The sequence below is a fragment of the Propithecus coquereli genome, unplaced genomic scaffold (genome assembly GCF_000956105.1).
Source record: "Propithecus coquereli isolate 6110/MARCELLA unplaced genomic scaffold, Pcoq_1.0 Scaffold227, whole genome shotgun sequence".
NCBI lineage: Eukaryota > Metazoa > Chordata > Mammalia > Primates > Indriidae > Propithecus > Propithecus coquereli.
In genome coordinates, this window is record NW_012147808.1 from 3,338,501 (window position 1) to 3,351,111 (window position 12,611).

At 37.4% G+C, this 12,611-nt stretch overlaps 1 protein-coding gene across 1 annotated transcript; it reads left to right on the top strand.

Annotated features, from left to right (window-relative positions):
* Positions 1 to 6,038: 6,038 nt before the first annotated feature.
* On the top strand, positions 6,039 to 7,035 carry LOC105811059 (olfactory receptor 4C3). The gene has a single exon (XM_012645136.1). The coding sequence runs from the start codon at positions 6,112 to 6,114 to the stop codon at positions 7,018 to 7,020; it is 909 nt and encodes a 302-aa protein (XP_012500590.1). The 5' UTR covers positions 6,039 to 6,111; the 3' UTR covers positions 7,021 to 7,035.
* Positions 7,036 to 12,611: the final 5,576 nt, after the last annotated feature.

Here is a 12,611-nt window from a genome sequence, read left to right on the forward strand (position 1 = left end):
ATATTTCAAAATTGCTAAGAGGGTAGATCTTAAGTGTTCTTGCCACAAAAATATGAGTAGATGAGGTGATAGATATGTTAATTAGCTTGATTTACTCATTCCACAATGTATATATATATATATCAAAACATCACATTGTACCCCCACAATTATTTGTCAAATAAAAAAATCAAGACAAAATAAAAACATTTAAAGTATAAAGCAGAACATCAATATAGCCACAAACCAGGCCAGGAAGTAGATAATTGCCAGTCCTTCCATCATGTCTCTTCTCAATCACACCTCTAGCTTTCCTTTTAGAATCAACACTAATATGACTTTTATGATAAAACTTCTTTGCTTTTCATTATACTTTTATACATTTACCACCTAACTGTGCATTCCTAGTTTTTCTCACTTTTAAATCTTAAATAAAGCAATCATGCAGTATGTGTAATCTTTTGTGTCTGGATTCTTTGGCTCAACGTTGTTTGTGAGATTCATTCATGTTGTTATTTGTGCCTACAGTTCATTTACTTTCGATTTGCTATATTAGCTCATTATATGAATGTACCATAATTTTTAAATCCTTTCTGTTGTTGATGGACATTTGGGTTGTTACCAGTTTTGTATTATTACAAGTAATGCTTTACTAACGCTCGACAATGTGTCTTACAATGCACAAGTGCACATGTTTCTTTAAGATTTATACCTAGGAGTAGAGTTTCTGGGTCATAGTTTACAGGTACATTCAACATTAGCAAATAATGTCCAGTAGTTTTCCAATATACTCTTAGAAGATCAACACACATTTCTACCAGCAGTGTATGAGAGATACCAATTCTTTATATTGACAACAAACACTGGGTATTGGCAATCTCTGATTTTAGTCATGCAGAGGGAGCATAGCAATGGTATTTTATTGTGGTTATATAGCACATATTTTTGATAACTAGAGAGGTGAGCTATCGGGGGTTCATGATGTCCCCAATAAAGATAGGGTCCCCTGGCAGAATGTGTTGCAAGAGATGAAAGAAACAAAGACACAGACACAGAAATAATATTTAAGAAAGTGGGGAAATCAGGGGACCACCAGCACACTGGTGCCAAGGTGGCAATGACTGAAACCCAGCACTTGCTTTTTATTCTTTTTGCCATGCTGCAAAATACAATGATCTCATGTGAAAAAATCATGGGATACAATGATCAAAGGTCTTGGGGCTCCTCCCAAAATCACAAGGTGTCCTAGCTAATTTCCTTCTCCTTTCCAGAAGTGAAAAACACATAATTCTTCACTAGGTACAACCCTTTTGATCAAGGTAAACTAACTAATTTTATCCCAAGCTCAAGCTATGTACATAGATATCAATCTCTAACTTCAGTAGCTGCGACCCATTTGATCAAAGAACAAAGAAACTACATGCTTTCCACTGGGAGACTGGTTTTACATTAACTGAGGTATTATTGAGAGAAAGGGAGAGAAGGAACTTGGCTCAGTGTTCAAACAATGGAAGCCTTGAGACCCTTCTCCGGGGCTGACATATGGCAATCTACCTCTACAGCCATGAGAAGTTTTCATGTCGGGCCGCCCGTGGCTTTTCATGCATGAGACCCCTTAGGCTCTGAGGTTGGAGCATGCTTTGCTGTACTCCCAGATTGCTGATATATGTCCCCCGACTAGGCAGTTAACATCTGCCCTTATTTCAGGCTTCTGCTCAGGCAATTCCTTCACCTCCTATCCTCTCACAGCTTCAGACATAGCATCCCTAAGTCCCAGCGGTCTTAATCCCATCAGTGAGCCATCCCCAACTTTCTTATATGTTTAGCGACCATCTTTTCTGAAGTGCTTATTCAAGTCTCACTTTGTTGTCTATCTTTATCTTACTTATTTATAAGAATTCTTTATACATTCTGTGTCAGTCCCGGTTTCCTGAGAAGCGGATGCTAAGATAAATATGCAAGAGATTTATTGGGAAAAAACTAGTGAGGGAAGGTGGGAAGAGCCACCAGGAATATTACAGATCTAACTCCTATGAAGGAGAGGGAGAAAAGGAAGGATGGAAGGTTCCAGACTACACACAGTTCTAAGAAAGTTTTACCAACACTGACAGTCTTTGAATTAAAGGTGAAGAGCAGAGATTGGAGGTAGGGGAAAGGAATTTTGAAGAAAGCAAAGAAAGTTTTAGTTTTACATGGTCCTTGAGGAGGGTTGGGAATATGTGTTTATTAAAGAAATATAGTAGGATTTCTGGGCAATGTTGATAAGCCTTCTGAAGTTTGTGACACAAATTTATAGCAGACTAAATCTTCCTTATTTTGTTACTTTTCCTAGATGCTGTCAGGAAAACAGATTTGCAGAAGGCTTAGAATAGACTCCATCTAGGGAATTGCTGGATGCATATGGCAATATGGGCAAGAATATTGAAAATGTAAATGGTTACAAATTTTATGGAGAAAAATTTGCTGCATATTATCAATAATTATTAAACATGCCTATCCCTTTTAATCAGCAATTCCATTGTATGTACATGTGGGACTATATCTGTTGGATTAATTCCTAAAAGTGGGATTGCTGGGCTCATGTGGGAAGGTAAATTGGGACAGCCTTTTTGGATATAAATTTGTCAGTATTTATTGACGTTAAATATATTTATAAAATTCATCCAGCAACTCTATATGTTTGATTTTGTAATTATTCTATTTATTTCTTTTTCTTCCTATTTTGTTTTGGGGGTGGCTACTTCCCCTTTTAAAATGTAAACTCCATGGTACTAGAAACTAGGTCTGTCTTATTCACCATAATATTCCTGCAATTTAGCAGAGTATTATCTTTTATTAGCTAGGGACTGAATAATAAATGCTTACTAAATGATTAAAACAGTAGAAATGTAATTCCAATTCAGGCTGCTCTGACTCTAATTCCCTTGAACTTTTAGAATGTCGCATAGTAGAGGTGTGAATAAGAGGCAGAAACTCTTCTCTCTCAGCTTTGTAGTGGGGAGATGAGGGAGATAACACGTGTGGGAGGGCCTAGGACCTGTGCCCAGAACACAGAAGATGCTCAATAGTGCTGTTGATTTTATTGTTGTTGTTCAGTCAGCGATTTCCCTAAAAACGCTGACCCTCCATATTAGTTCCTGAAATAACCTAATTTCCTTTTCTTCCTGTGGACTCTCTCTCTGGAGACTGAAAGGGCAGTGGGTGCTTTTAGGAGGCAGAATAGAAGTTACTTCCTTGTGAGACCAAAACTGTATTCACAGGCACTAATTAAATATGGCACCAACATTGTTCTTACCTGTGAACGCGGCAGAAGCTCATTCCAACACTGCCTCAGCCAGTGACCCTGTGAGGAAAGAATTAGTCTCCCTCAGAGGGGCAGAAAGCATATGGAACTCATAATCCCTGTGTTCTCATTTCCACCTTATAAATAGCCCTTTTCAGTGGACCGAGAAAGATTTCCTGAGACTGTGTTGATTCTTAGCAGAAAGCAGAGCCAACAAGCTGGCTATCCGTTCTGTGATGTTTTTCTCCTGAATATTAGCAGTGGGACTTTTTGACTTAACCAAGGGAAAGGAAGTGGGCAGTGGAAGTGGTGGTTGTATTGGGAAAGCCACAGATTGGAGCAACCAGCCACCCGAGTTCCAGACGCATCTCAACCGTGGATCACCCATGTGACTTTGGACCAACGGCACTTAACCTTTCTGAATCTCAAATCTGCCATTAAAACGGAGGCAATTGAAAAAGATGATTTTAAATGTATAGGATTATTCACCAAATAAAAGGGAAATGGATGACAGAATGAATTTCCAGCTGCTTATAATTGAATGATCCCCATTTGGGTTTTTACCTAGCACCGCTCTAAGAAATTTTCAGCTTAGGTGAGTTTCTGTAAATGATAGCATCTAAGCTTTGCCTCAATATAAAAAGCAATTCAAATCTCATCCAGGAGTTTAAAAACATGAAACTATGAAATTTGGAATCATATTCTTGAAGTTGGCCTCGACAACTCTTTAAGCATATGTCTAGGTATGCTGTTCCATGATGTAAAATACATTCTGGAGAACTGTAGGTCTCCTCAGATCCAGTCAGTGTAAGTTTTCTGTAATCTACTTCTAAAATTAAATAAAAGAAAAATGCAACCCAGATAAAAATGCAGAAGAATAATTTTACTAAAATTCTCATTATTTTATGCAAAATAATTTTATTTCTCATGGATAACTTGAACAGGAGACTTCGTTTCTTTGTGAGTTTTTAACAAATACTTTATTTTGTACTCCCACAAATTTGAATCACAAAGATGAATCAGCTTATCATTTTTATTTTGGGGCAAATAAATTCATTATTTGGCTACATTGTATACTACTCATATTGATTACATTTCTCTACTCCCTTGTGTTCCATATGAGGATCAGTATTAGGGCGTTTTTCATATTCGTAATGAAATTATACCCATATCAACATCTGCTTAGTCCTGAATGCATACATTTAGGTTCTTGGCTCCTAAAACCACATGAAGAATATGTTGCCCACGGTGTTGACTATGGTTATAATCAGAAAGGCCATCTATTAAATACTTATCTGTGCAAACACTTGACAGGCACAGTTTTCATGTCCTCTCTGCAACCTCAGTGTGTTGCAGAACTCTTATTTTCATTTTATAGATAAGAACATGGGGACTTTGAGAAGTGTATAGCTATACAGCCAATAAAATGGTAGAGGAGGAATTCAAACGCAGATGCATGACAGTATAAATACAGTGAAGCCCACAGACCCTGTGGCAAGACTGCCTGGGTGCAAGCTCCAGTTCTGCCACTTACAGCTGTATATGTCTTACTTTATTCCTCTGCAAAATGAGATAAAAAGAGTAATCTACCTCCTGGGGATGATGTGAGGATGAAATGACGTGATACGTGTTAACAGTTTGGATAGTGCTTGGCCAAGACCAACCGTAGGTGTTTGCTCTTATTATTGCTGTCTGTGCTTTTGGCCATAATGTTCTACTCTGAAAAGATCCCCATCAGACTTGTCACTTTCAGAAGCTATATTTGCCTTCTTGCAATAAAGTGTGGAGAGAGAAAAAGGGGGCCATTTTCTGATCAGCGCAGGACTTTTCTCTCCAATATTTCTTGTATCTGGGTATCTCTGTTTATCAAACACTTGGTACTTCTCCCTTAATTCTCTTCATACTGAGCATTAAATCTTTAGCAAGTTGGAAGATTTGGCGACTTTAAGGAGAGCTGATATTCTGCCATAGCAGGTTATAATTTGCAGCTGGTTAAGATAGGGCATCTGTTCCCTGTGCCCCTGTAAGCTTCTCTGATGTAGTCAATAGGCAGATAATAATTTAATAGAATCTTTCATTGGTGTTCACCGTTTTTTTTATTATTATTATTAGTTTTTTACTTTGAGTCCTTCCTGTAAACTGCAGGAAGACTAGTAGCCATTAGCTAGAAGGATTTTACCAAGGCCAGAGAAAGCAAAACCCATAAGTATGTGAAATGTGTAAAGCAAGGAGGAAGAGATCGTTAAGTTGGCCTCCTAGACGTGAGGCTGTCCACAGCATGGGTGTGAGTAGGAGTAAATGAACAAGGAGAGAGGTGGAGAAGTTGGACAAGTCTCTAGCTACAACCATGTCGGTTTCTCCCAATCCTGCTTCTGTTTCTTTTACATCAATTTGTGTTACCACCAGAAAAACGCTGCCCCCCATGGACCATACATGCAGAGATTTCAGGAGGTCCTAATTTTTCATTGTTTCTCAAGTGCTATCTTATCTATGCTGAAAACAGTCAGAGATGTACTCCAGTTAGAATCAGAAAATCAATGTCTGTCAAATGTTCAATCTCAGCAGCAACAAAAATGCAAATATAGATAATTAAGTTGTTGTTTTCATCTAATAACTAAGATAGCAAGTGGCCAGTGATGCTAAAGTATGTATGCTCACATTTTGCAGTTAATGGAATCAATTGGTATGAGAATTTCGGAACAGAAGAGGGTTAAGAGGGACAAAGGGAAGTGAGTGTGCTAATGGAAACCTCGCAGCACTCCTGCCTGCCTGGAATTAATTCTATTATTTATGTTTCTCTCGACTTCATAGGTAATACTGTACCTGCATTCACAGTGTCCTTGGGACCTATGGAAATACCACAAAATATCACAGAATTTTTCATGCTTGGACTCTCACAGAACCCAGAGGTACAGAGAGTTCTCTTTGTGGTCTTTTTGATGATCTATGCGGTCACAGTTTGTGACAACATGCTCATTGTGGTCACTATCACCTCCAGCCCTGCTCTGGCTTCACCTATGTATTTTTTCCTGGCCAACCTATCCTTTATTGACACCTGTTATTCTTCTTCTATGGCTCTTAAACTCATCGCTGACTCCTTGTATGAGGGGAGAGCAATCTCTTATGAGGGCTGCATGGCTCAGCTCTTTGGAGCCCATTTTTTGGGAGGTGTTGAGATCCTTCTGCTCACGGTGATGGCCTATGACCGCTACGTGGCCATCTGCAAGCCCCTGCACTACACGACCATCATGACCAGGCATCTCTGTGCCATCCTGGTGGGGGTGGCTTGGTTAGGGGGCTTCCTGCATTCGTCAGTTCAGCTCCTTCTGGTCCTCCGGTTGCCCTTCTGTGGGCCCAACGTGATCAATCACTTTGTCTGTGACATGTACCCTTTGCTGGAACTCGCCTGCACGAACACATATGTCATTGGTCTGCTGGTGGTTGCCAACAGCGGTGTGCTCTGCCTGTTGAACTTCCTTATGTTGGTTGCTTCCTACATTGTCATCTTGCTGTCCCTGAGGTTCCACAGTGCAAAGGGGAGACACAAAGCCCTGTCCACCTGTGGGTCCCATTTCACTGTTGTTGCCTTGTTCTTTGTGCCCTGTATATTTACCTATATGCATCCATTTTCTACTTTATCTGCAGAAAAAAACATGGCAGTATTTTATGGTATTCTGACACCTATGTTGAATCCACTCATTTATACCTTGAGAAATGAAGAGGTAAAAAATGCTATGAGAAAGCTCTTCACACAGTAAGAAGTTGCATGTGGATAATGAGAGATAAAGCAGGAAATAAAAATGACTTTCTATAAGTGGAACAAACCAAGGCTTGTTTCTTCTTACCATATGTCATCTTATCTATCTTATCCATCCTTTAATCTTCATAAACTTTTATTGTTATTTAGTCTTTTCACTTAAATTGCATGATTTGCTTATAAAACAAGTATATGAAATATATATGGCATGAATAATTATTATTCCTATTTTACCAATAAGGAAACTCTGTCTCGTGATGTGATTAGTTGATTAATCAAGGTTGTCTAGTTTTTAAGTGACTAAACCAAAGCTCAGAATCTGTTATTTTTGATCTATCATCCAGATCTTTTTTTTTTCTTTTGCAAAAATTATTTTGGTTTATTTCTCCAATTTGTTATTATTTCTTTTTTTTTTTAAATTTCAGCTTATTATGGGGGTACAAATGTTTAGGTTATGTATATTGCCCTTGCCCCCCCTTCCCCCCTCAAGTCAGAGCTTCAAGCGTGTCCATCCCCCAGATGGTGCTCATCTCACACCTTATGTATCCCAAGAATGGAAAAACAAGCACCACATGTACTCACCATCAAACTGGTTTTAACTGATCAACACCTAGGTGCACATACAGGAATAGCATTCATCGGGCATTGGGCAGATGGGAGGGGGGAGGAGGGATGGGTATGTACATATGCCATCCAGATCTTTAAACAGCAACTGTGTTGATATACCTTGAGTCTGTGTGATAATTATTGAGTTGTAGAAATGTGAGGCAAAGTATCAAAGCTTAACCATATTTATTTAGCAGCCTCGTGTGCATCCAGGCCTGGCTTCTGTTCCTTCTCATTACCCTTCATGACATCAGCAGTACAGCTGCTTCCCCATTGCAGAGAGGTTAAGGGTTTGGCTCTGGGGACAGTCCAACCTGGGTTTGAATCTTATTTACTATGCTTGCTACTGGCATGACCTCGAGAAAGTGATGAAAACTCTGATGTTTGTCTTTAAAATACAAGTAAAGATATTTTAGATTCCACATATAAGTGAGATCATGCAGTATTTGTCTTTCTGTGTCTGGCTTATTTCACTAAGTATCATGTCCTCCAGGTCCATCCACCTTGTTGCAAATGACAGGATTTCCTTCTGTTTAAAGGTGTCATCTGAATACAGTTGGGGAAGAAAAGACAAAGATGATACATGTCTCAAAGTGTTATTGTGAGAATTAAACTAGATAATCTATGTAAAGTTCTTAATGCAGTTTCTGGCACATAGTAAAATCCCAACATGATGATTTGATATTATTATGTCTACCTCAAACCTTTCCTAACCTTCCATAAAGAGGTTGCTTTTGCTTTTCTGTCTCTATTAGCTTTGAAATATATGCTGCCTTTAGAGTAGAATAGTTTTTTTTTTTTTGTCAAGTAATGCAAAGTGACATTTCGTTTTATTTTTCCTAACTCTTCGTATTTCAAACTTCAAAGAATTCTGGTGTTCTGGAATCTGAAATGTATGTCCATGCTCATTCCATCTTTTTTCTGGTTTTATAAACTCTCACCGTGTCCCTTCCAAAGCTTTACCCTTTAAGATTATAGGCTCCCATGATTTATAATAAACTTATCCTTTGGTTGACAAATAATCTGTCATTCACCACGTTGCAACATATTCACTTTTTGTATTAAGAAAAAACAAACTAGCAATTACTATGAAAAGAAATTTCCCTAAGAATAAACATTCAAAATTAGTCCCCCAAATATTAGTCTCCACTGAATTTAGAAGATTATCAGGAAGCAGGTCTTGTTTTGCTCCCATACTCTATGTCTAATAAAAATAACAGATGTAGAGTTTTTAGGTGAAGGAAATATTGCTTTCTTTCACTTTGTCACATTTTAATAGGCTAATTAATAATAGCTAGGTATCATTGAGACCTTGAATTCTATACCCATTCATTTCTGCTGTTAGATGATAAAAGTATAACTGAACCCATTTGCTAATCAACTAAGAAATGTGAAATGATGATAAGGCTTACTCAAAAATAGCCTATATTTTTGCCAGCTTGCTACAATTATATCTCAAGAGACTTTCTAGAAAAGCACACTTACTTTAGTTGGAATTTGAAAGGTACCCTGATTTTCAGTACAGTTAAAATATCAAATAGCATAAAGGACTGATCCTAGTGTATCCTTATTTTTATCATCCAACTGATGATTAGCAGCATCCCACTTAACTTAGGAATGGCACTTCTTTTTGAAAAATTTCAACCTACTTAATTAAATACATGGGTAAATATTAGGAGAAGTTTTTTGAGAATTTAAAAATTATTACTAATCTTGCATATAAAAGTAGTTGTATTTCCATTTTAGAGACCATGTAAAATATCTTTCCCCTATAATACATATTTATTTTAGAAAATTTACAAAACAAGAAAATAAAGACATGTGTAAGTGTGTAAATCTACCTTTAAGCCCATTACATAGAGATAATCACTATCAACATTTTGGTAGATATTCTTCTAGCTATCATCATCTTCTTTTTTTCTTCCTCCTGTTCCTCTTCCTCCTCCTCATCCTCCTTCCCTTTCTTCTCTTTCTCCTTATCTTTATATACAGTCTATCATATTATATGTATGTGACATAGAATATAATATATGTAATATATGTGATATTTCTATATTTATTTGTTTAATATGGTTTGCCTGCTTAAAATTATGTCTGGCATAGATATCCACATAATTCAAAATTTTTCTGTGACATCAATCTGGATGGCTGTTTAGTGTTTATTGTATAGACTTAATAAATTTATTTATCTGAACCCCTATTGGTGAAATTTAGATTGGTTCTAGTCCTTGCTTTTATAAGTAGTACTGAGACAAATATCCTTTTAGCCAAATATTTTTACACATCTAAGATTGTTTCCGTAGGAAAAAAATGAGACCTAGTAGATGATTCAGAATTAGCCAGGAGCAGAGGTAGAAAAGAATATTCTAGAGGAATAAGCTCATTCATAAGTTAGAGGAAAGAAAAGACATAGTAGAGTGGTCATCAATTAGAGGACATTTCAGAATCAGGAGTCAAATCTTAGCATGCAAATAAATGATTTCACGGTGTGATCCATGAAACAATAGTATATGAACCAGGTATACTCATGAGATGAGCAGGACTATTGCATGCAGGAGGCTATATTTTAACTGAATTTTAAAGTATGAGTAAAAGAAGTCCAACAAATCAACTAAACATTTGAGGAATGGAAAGTGAATTCAAGTCATGGGGACAACATGTGCTTTCTGGACACAGTGCATGGTTTGGTGTAGCTGGAGCATAGGAATGGAAAGAGAGATGAATGGACTCAGTTCTGTAAGAATATGTGGACTTTTGAGGATTTTAAAATAAAATTAGATTTCTCCTTTATAGGATTAAGAAAATAAATTCCAGATGGGAAAAAACCCTAAACTTAAAAATTCCTTTTAAAAAAATTATTAGAAGATAATATTCGAGAACATATTCATAATCTAGGCTAGAGAAAGCTTTCAGAAATGAGATATAAAAATGGATCAACAAATGTGGCCATGTAATTAATAAATTGCTTTTGAATGATAAGAAGACACCATAAATAGAGGTAAAAGAACAGTCACCGCCTGGGGGAGGGGAGGATATTTGTAACACATATAACAGCCAAAGAATCAGAATATAAAAAGCATTCCTACAAATAAGAAGAAAAAGTTAGACAACCGATAGATAAACAGGCAAATGTATGAACAAGACATCTACAGTTTAGATGAACATTTTAAAAGATGCCCAGCTTCAGGAGTAATCAGAAAAATGCCAATTATAGTAGAATGAGATTCCATTTTACATATTAGCTTGGCAGAGACTAAAACACTTGACAATATCAGTCGTTGCCAAAGAGGAGACCTGGTGATTCTCTCACACCTTGCTGGTGGCAGTCACTACGGAAAGCTATTTGGTGGTATTTATTAAAAATAAAAACAAATCATTTTATTCAATTATAGGTATTTATTTAGAGAAACTTTCATGAATGTGCACATGGAAACGTGCAAGGATACGTTTGTACGTGTGTAATAAACAGGAATCAGTGGGGGAATGCTCAGACGGCTATGGCATAAATGATGGATTACTGCACAGCAGTTAAAAGACATGACTCGAATATCTATCAACAGAGATCGGTCTGGAAAACATAATGTTGAGTAAAAAAGTAAGTTGAAGAATGATGCATTTAGTATGATAACATTAGTAGAAAAAGAACCACTAAAACCAATATTGTTTTCTCTCTGTGTATGCAGGCGTGAGTGTGTATTTGTATATGTGAAGGCAGATGCGATTTTTCTAAAAGGATTGGAGGAATACCACCAGATTCATGATAGCAGTTTTTTTTTGTCATGAGAAGTAGACAAGCAGAGGAGTCTTTTACTTTTATTTTTTTATATCCTAATTTATTTATTTGTTCATTTTTTGTTTTTGTTTTTTTGAGACAGGATCTGGCTCTGCTGTCTAGGCTAGGGTGCGGTGGCATCGTCATAGCTCACTGGAACCTCACACTCCTGGGCTCACGCCATCCTCCTGCTTCAGCCTTCCGAGTAGCTGGGGCTATAGGAGTGCACCACCACGCCTGGCTAATTTTTCTATTTTTTGTAGAGACAAGGTCTCACTATGTTGCCCAGGGTGGTATCAAACTCCTGGCCTCAAGCAATCCTCTCGCCTTGGCATCCCAAAGTCTGGGATTAGAGGTGTGAGCCACTGCACCCGGCCTATATCCTAATTTAATAAGTACAATATATTTGTACATGACTTCGTGTAATTAAAAATGAAAAAACCCCACAAAACCAGGTATCCTAAACTTAAGAATAGCTGCTTATTGGTGGTAAAAAATGGTGGTTTTTTTTCCTGTTGTTTGTATTTTATGTATTTTTTAAACCTAAAAGTCAGACAATGTGGATTTTTCTTTAGATGGCATCAAAACAAACACATGTGCTGATGCCCCTCTCCGGGTCCCAAGAATTCTCTTTGCCCTTGCCCAGCTGCTCTTTGTGACTTACCCTAGTATCCAAGGCCAGCCTTTCCCTTGCTCCCCACGAATCCCTCTCATCACCTCACCTCCAGGACCTCTTCACTCCTCAGCATTCTTTGTTATCACTTCGGCTTGTCTATAAAGGTGGTTAAGTCTCTGCCAACCTCAAAGGTGGAAACTCCACTCCAGGACTAAATTATTTCTTTGTTCAGCTCACAAGTCATCTTATGAAAATAAACCTATTTGATGTTCAGTTTCCTTGTGCAAAAGTGGGCATTTTATCCCTTAGGTTATGCCCTTGTAAAAGGAAAGTGTGTGTAAAAAGCACAGTGCCTGACACGTGATAGGAGCCTGATAAATGTTAGCTCCCTTCCCTGCCAGCAAGAAAACGAATAGAATAAAGCCTAGAAATAATGTAAACCTCTAAATTTTAAGTACTGTGGAAAATATACTGGTGGAATAAAAAAGGTGACTTGTATTTGAGATTTTTATTCTGAAACTCATTATTTGTGGCCACTGGAAAGCTACGTTAAAAAAATCAGTTTTTTTTTAAACTCTTTTGAACCTCTTTCCTTCAA

Coding starts and splice junctions, on each gene's coding strand:
- LOC105811059 (XM_012645136.1), top strand. CDS start 6,112: ATGGAAATACCACAAAATATCACAGAATTTTTCATGCTTGGACTCTCA.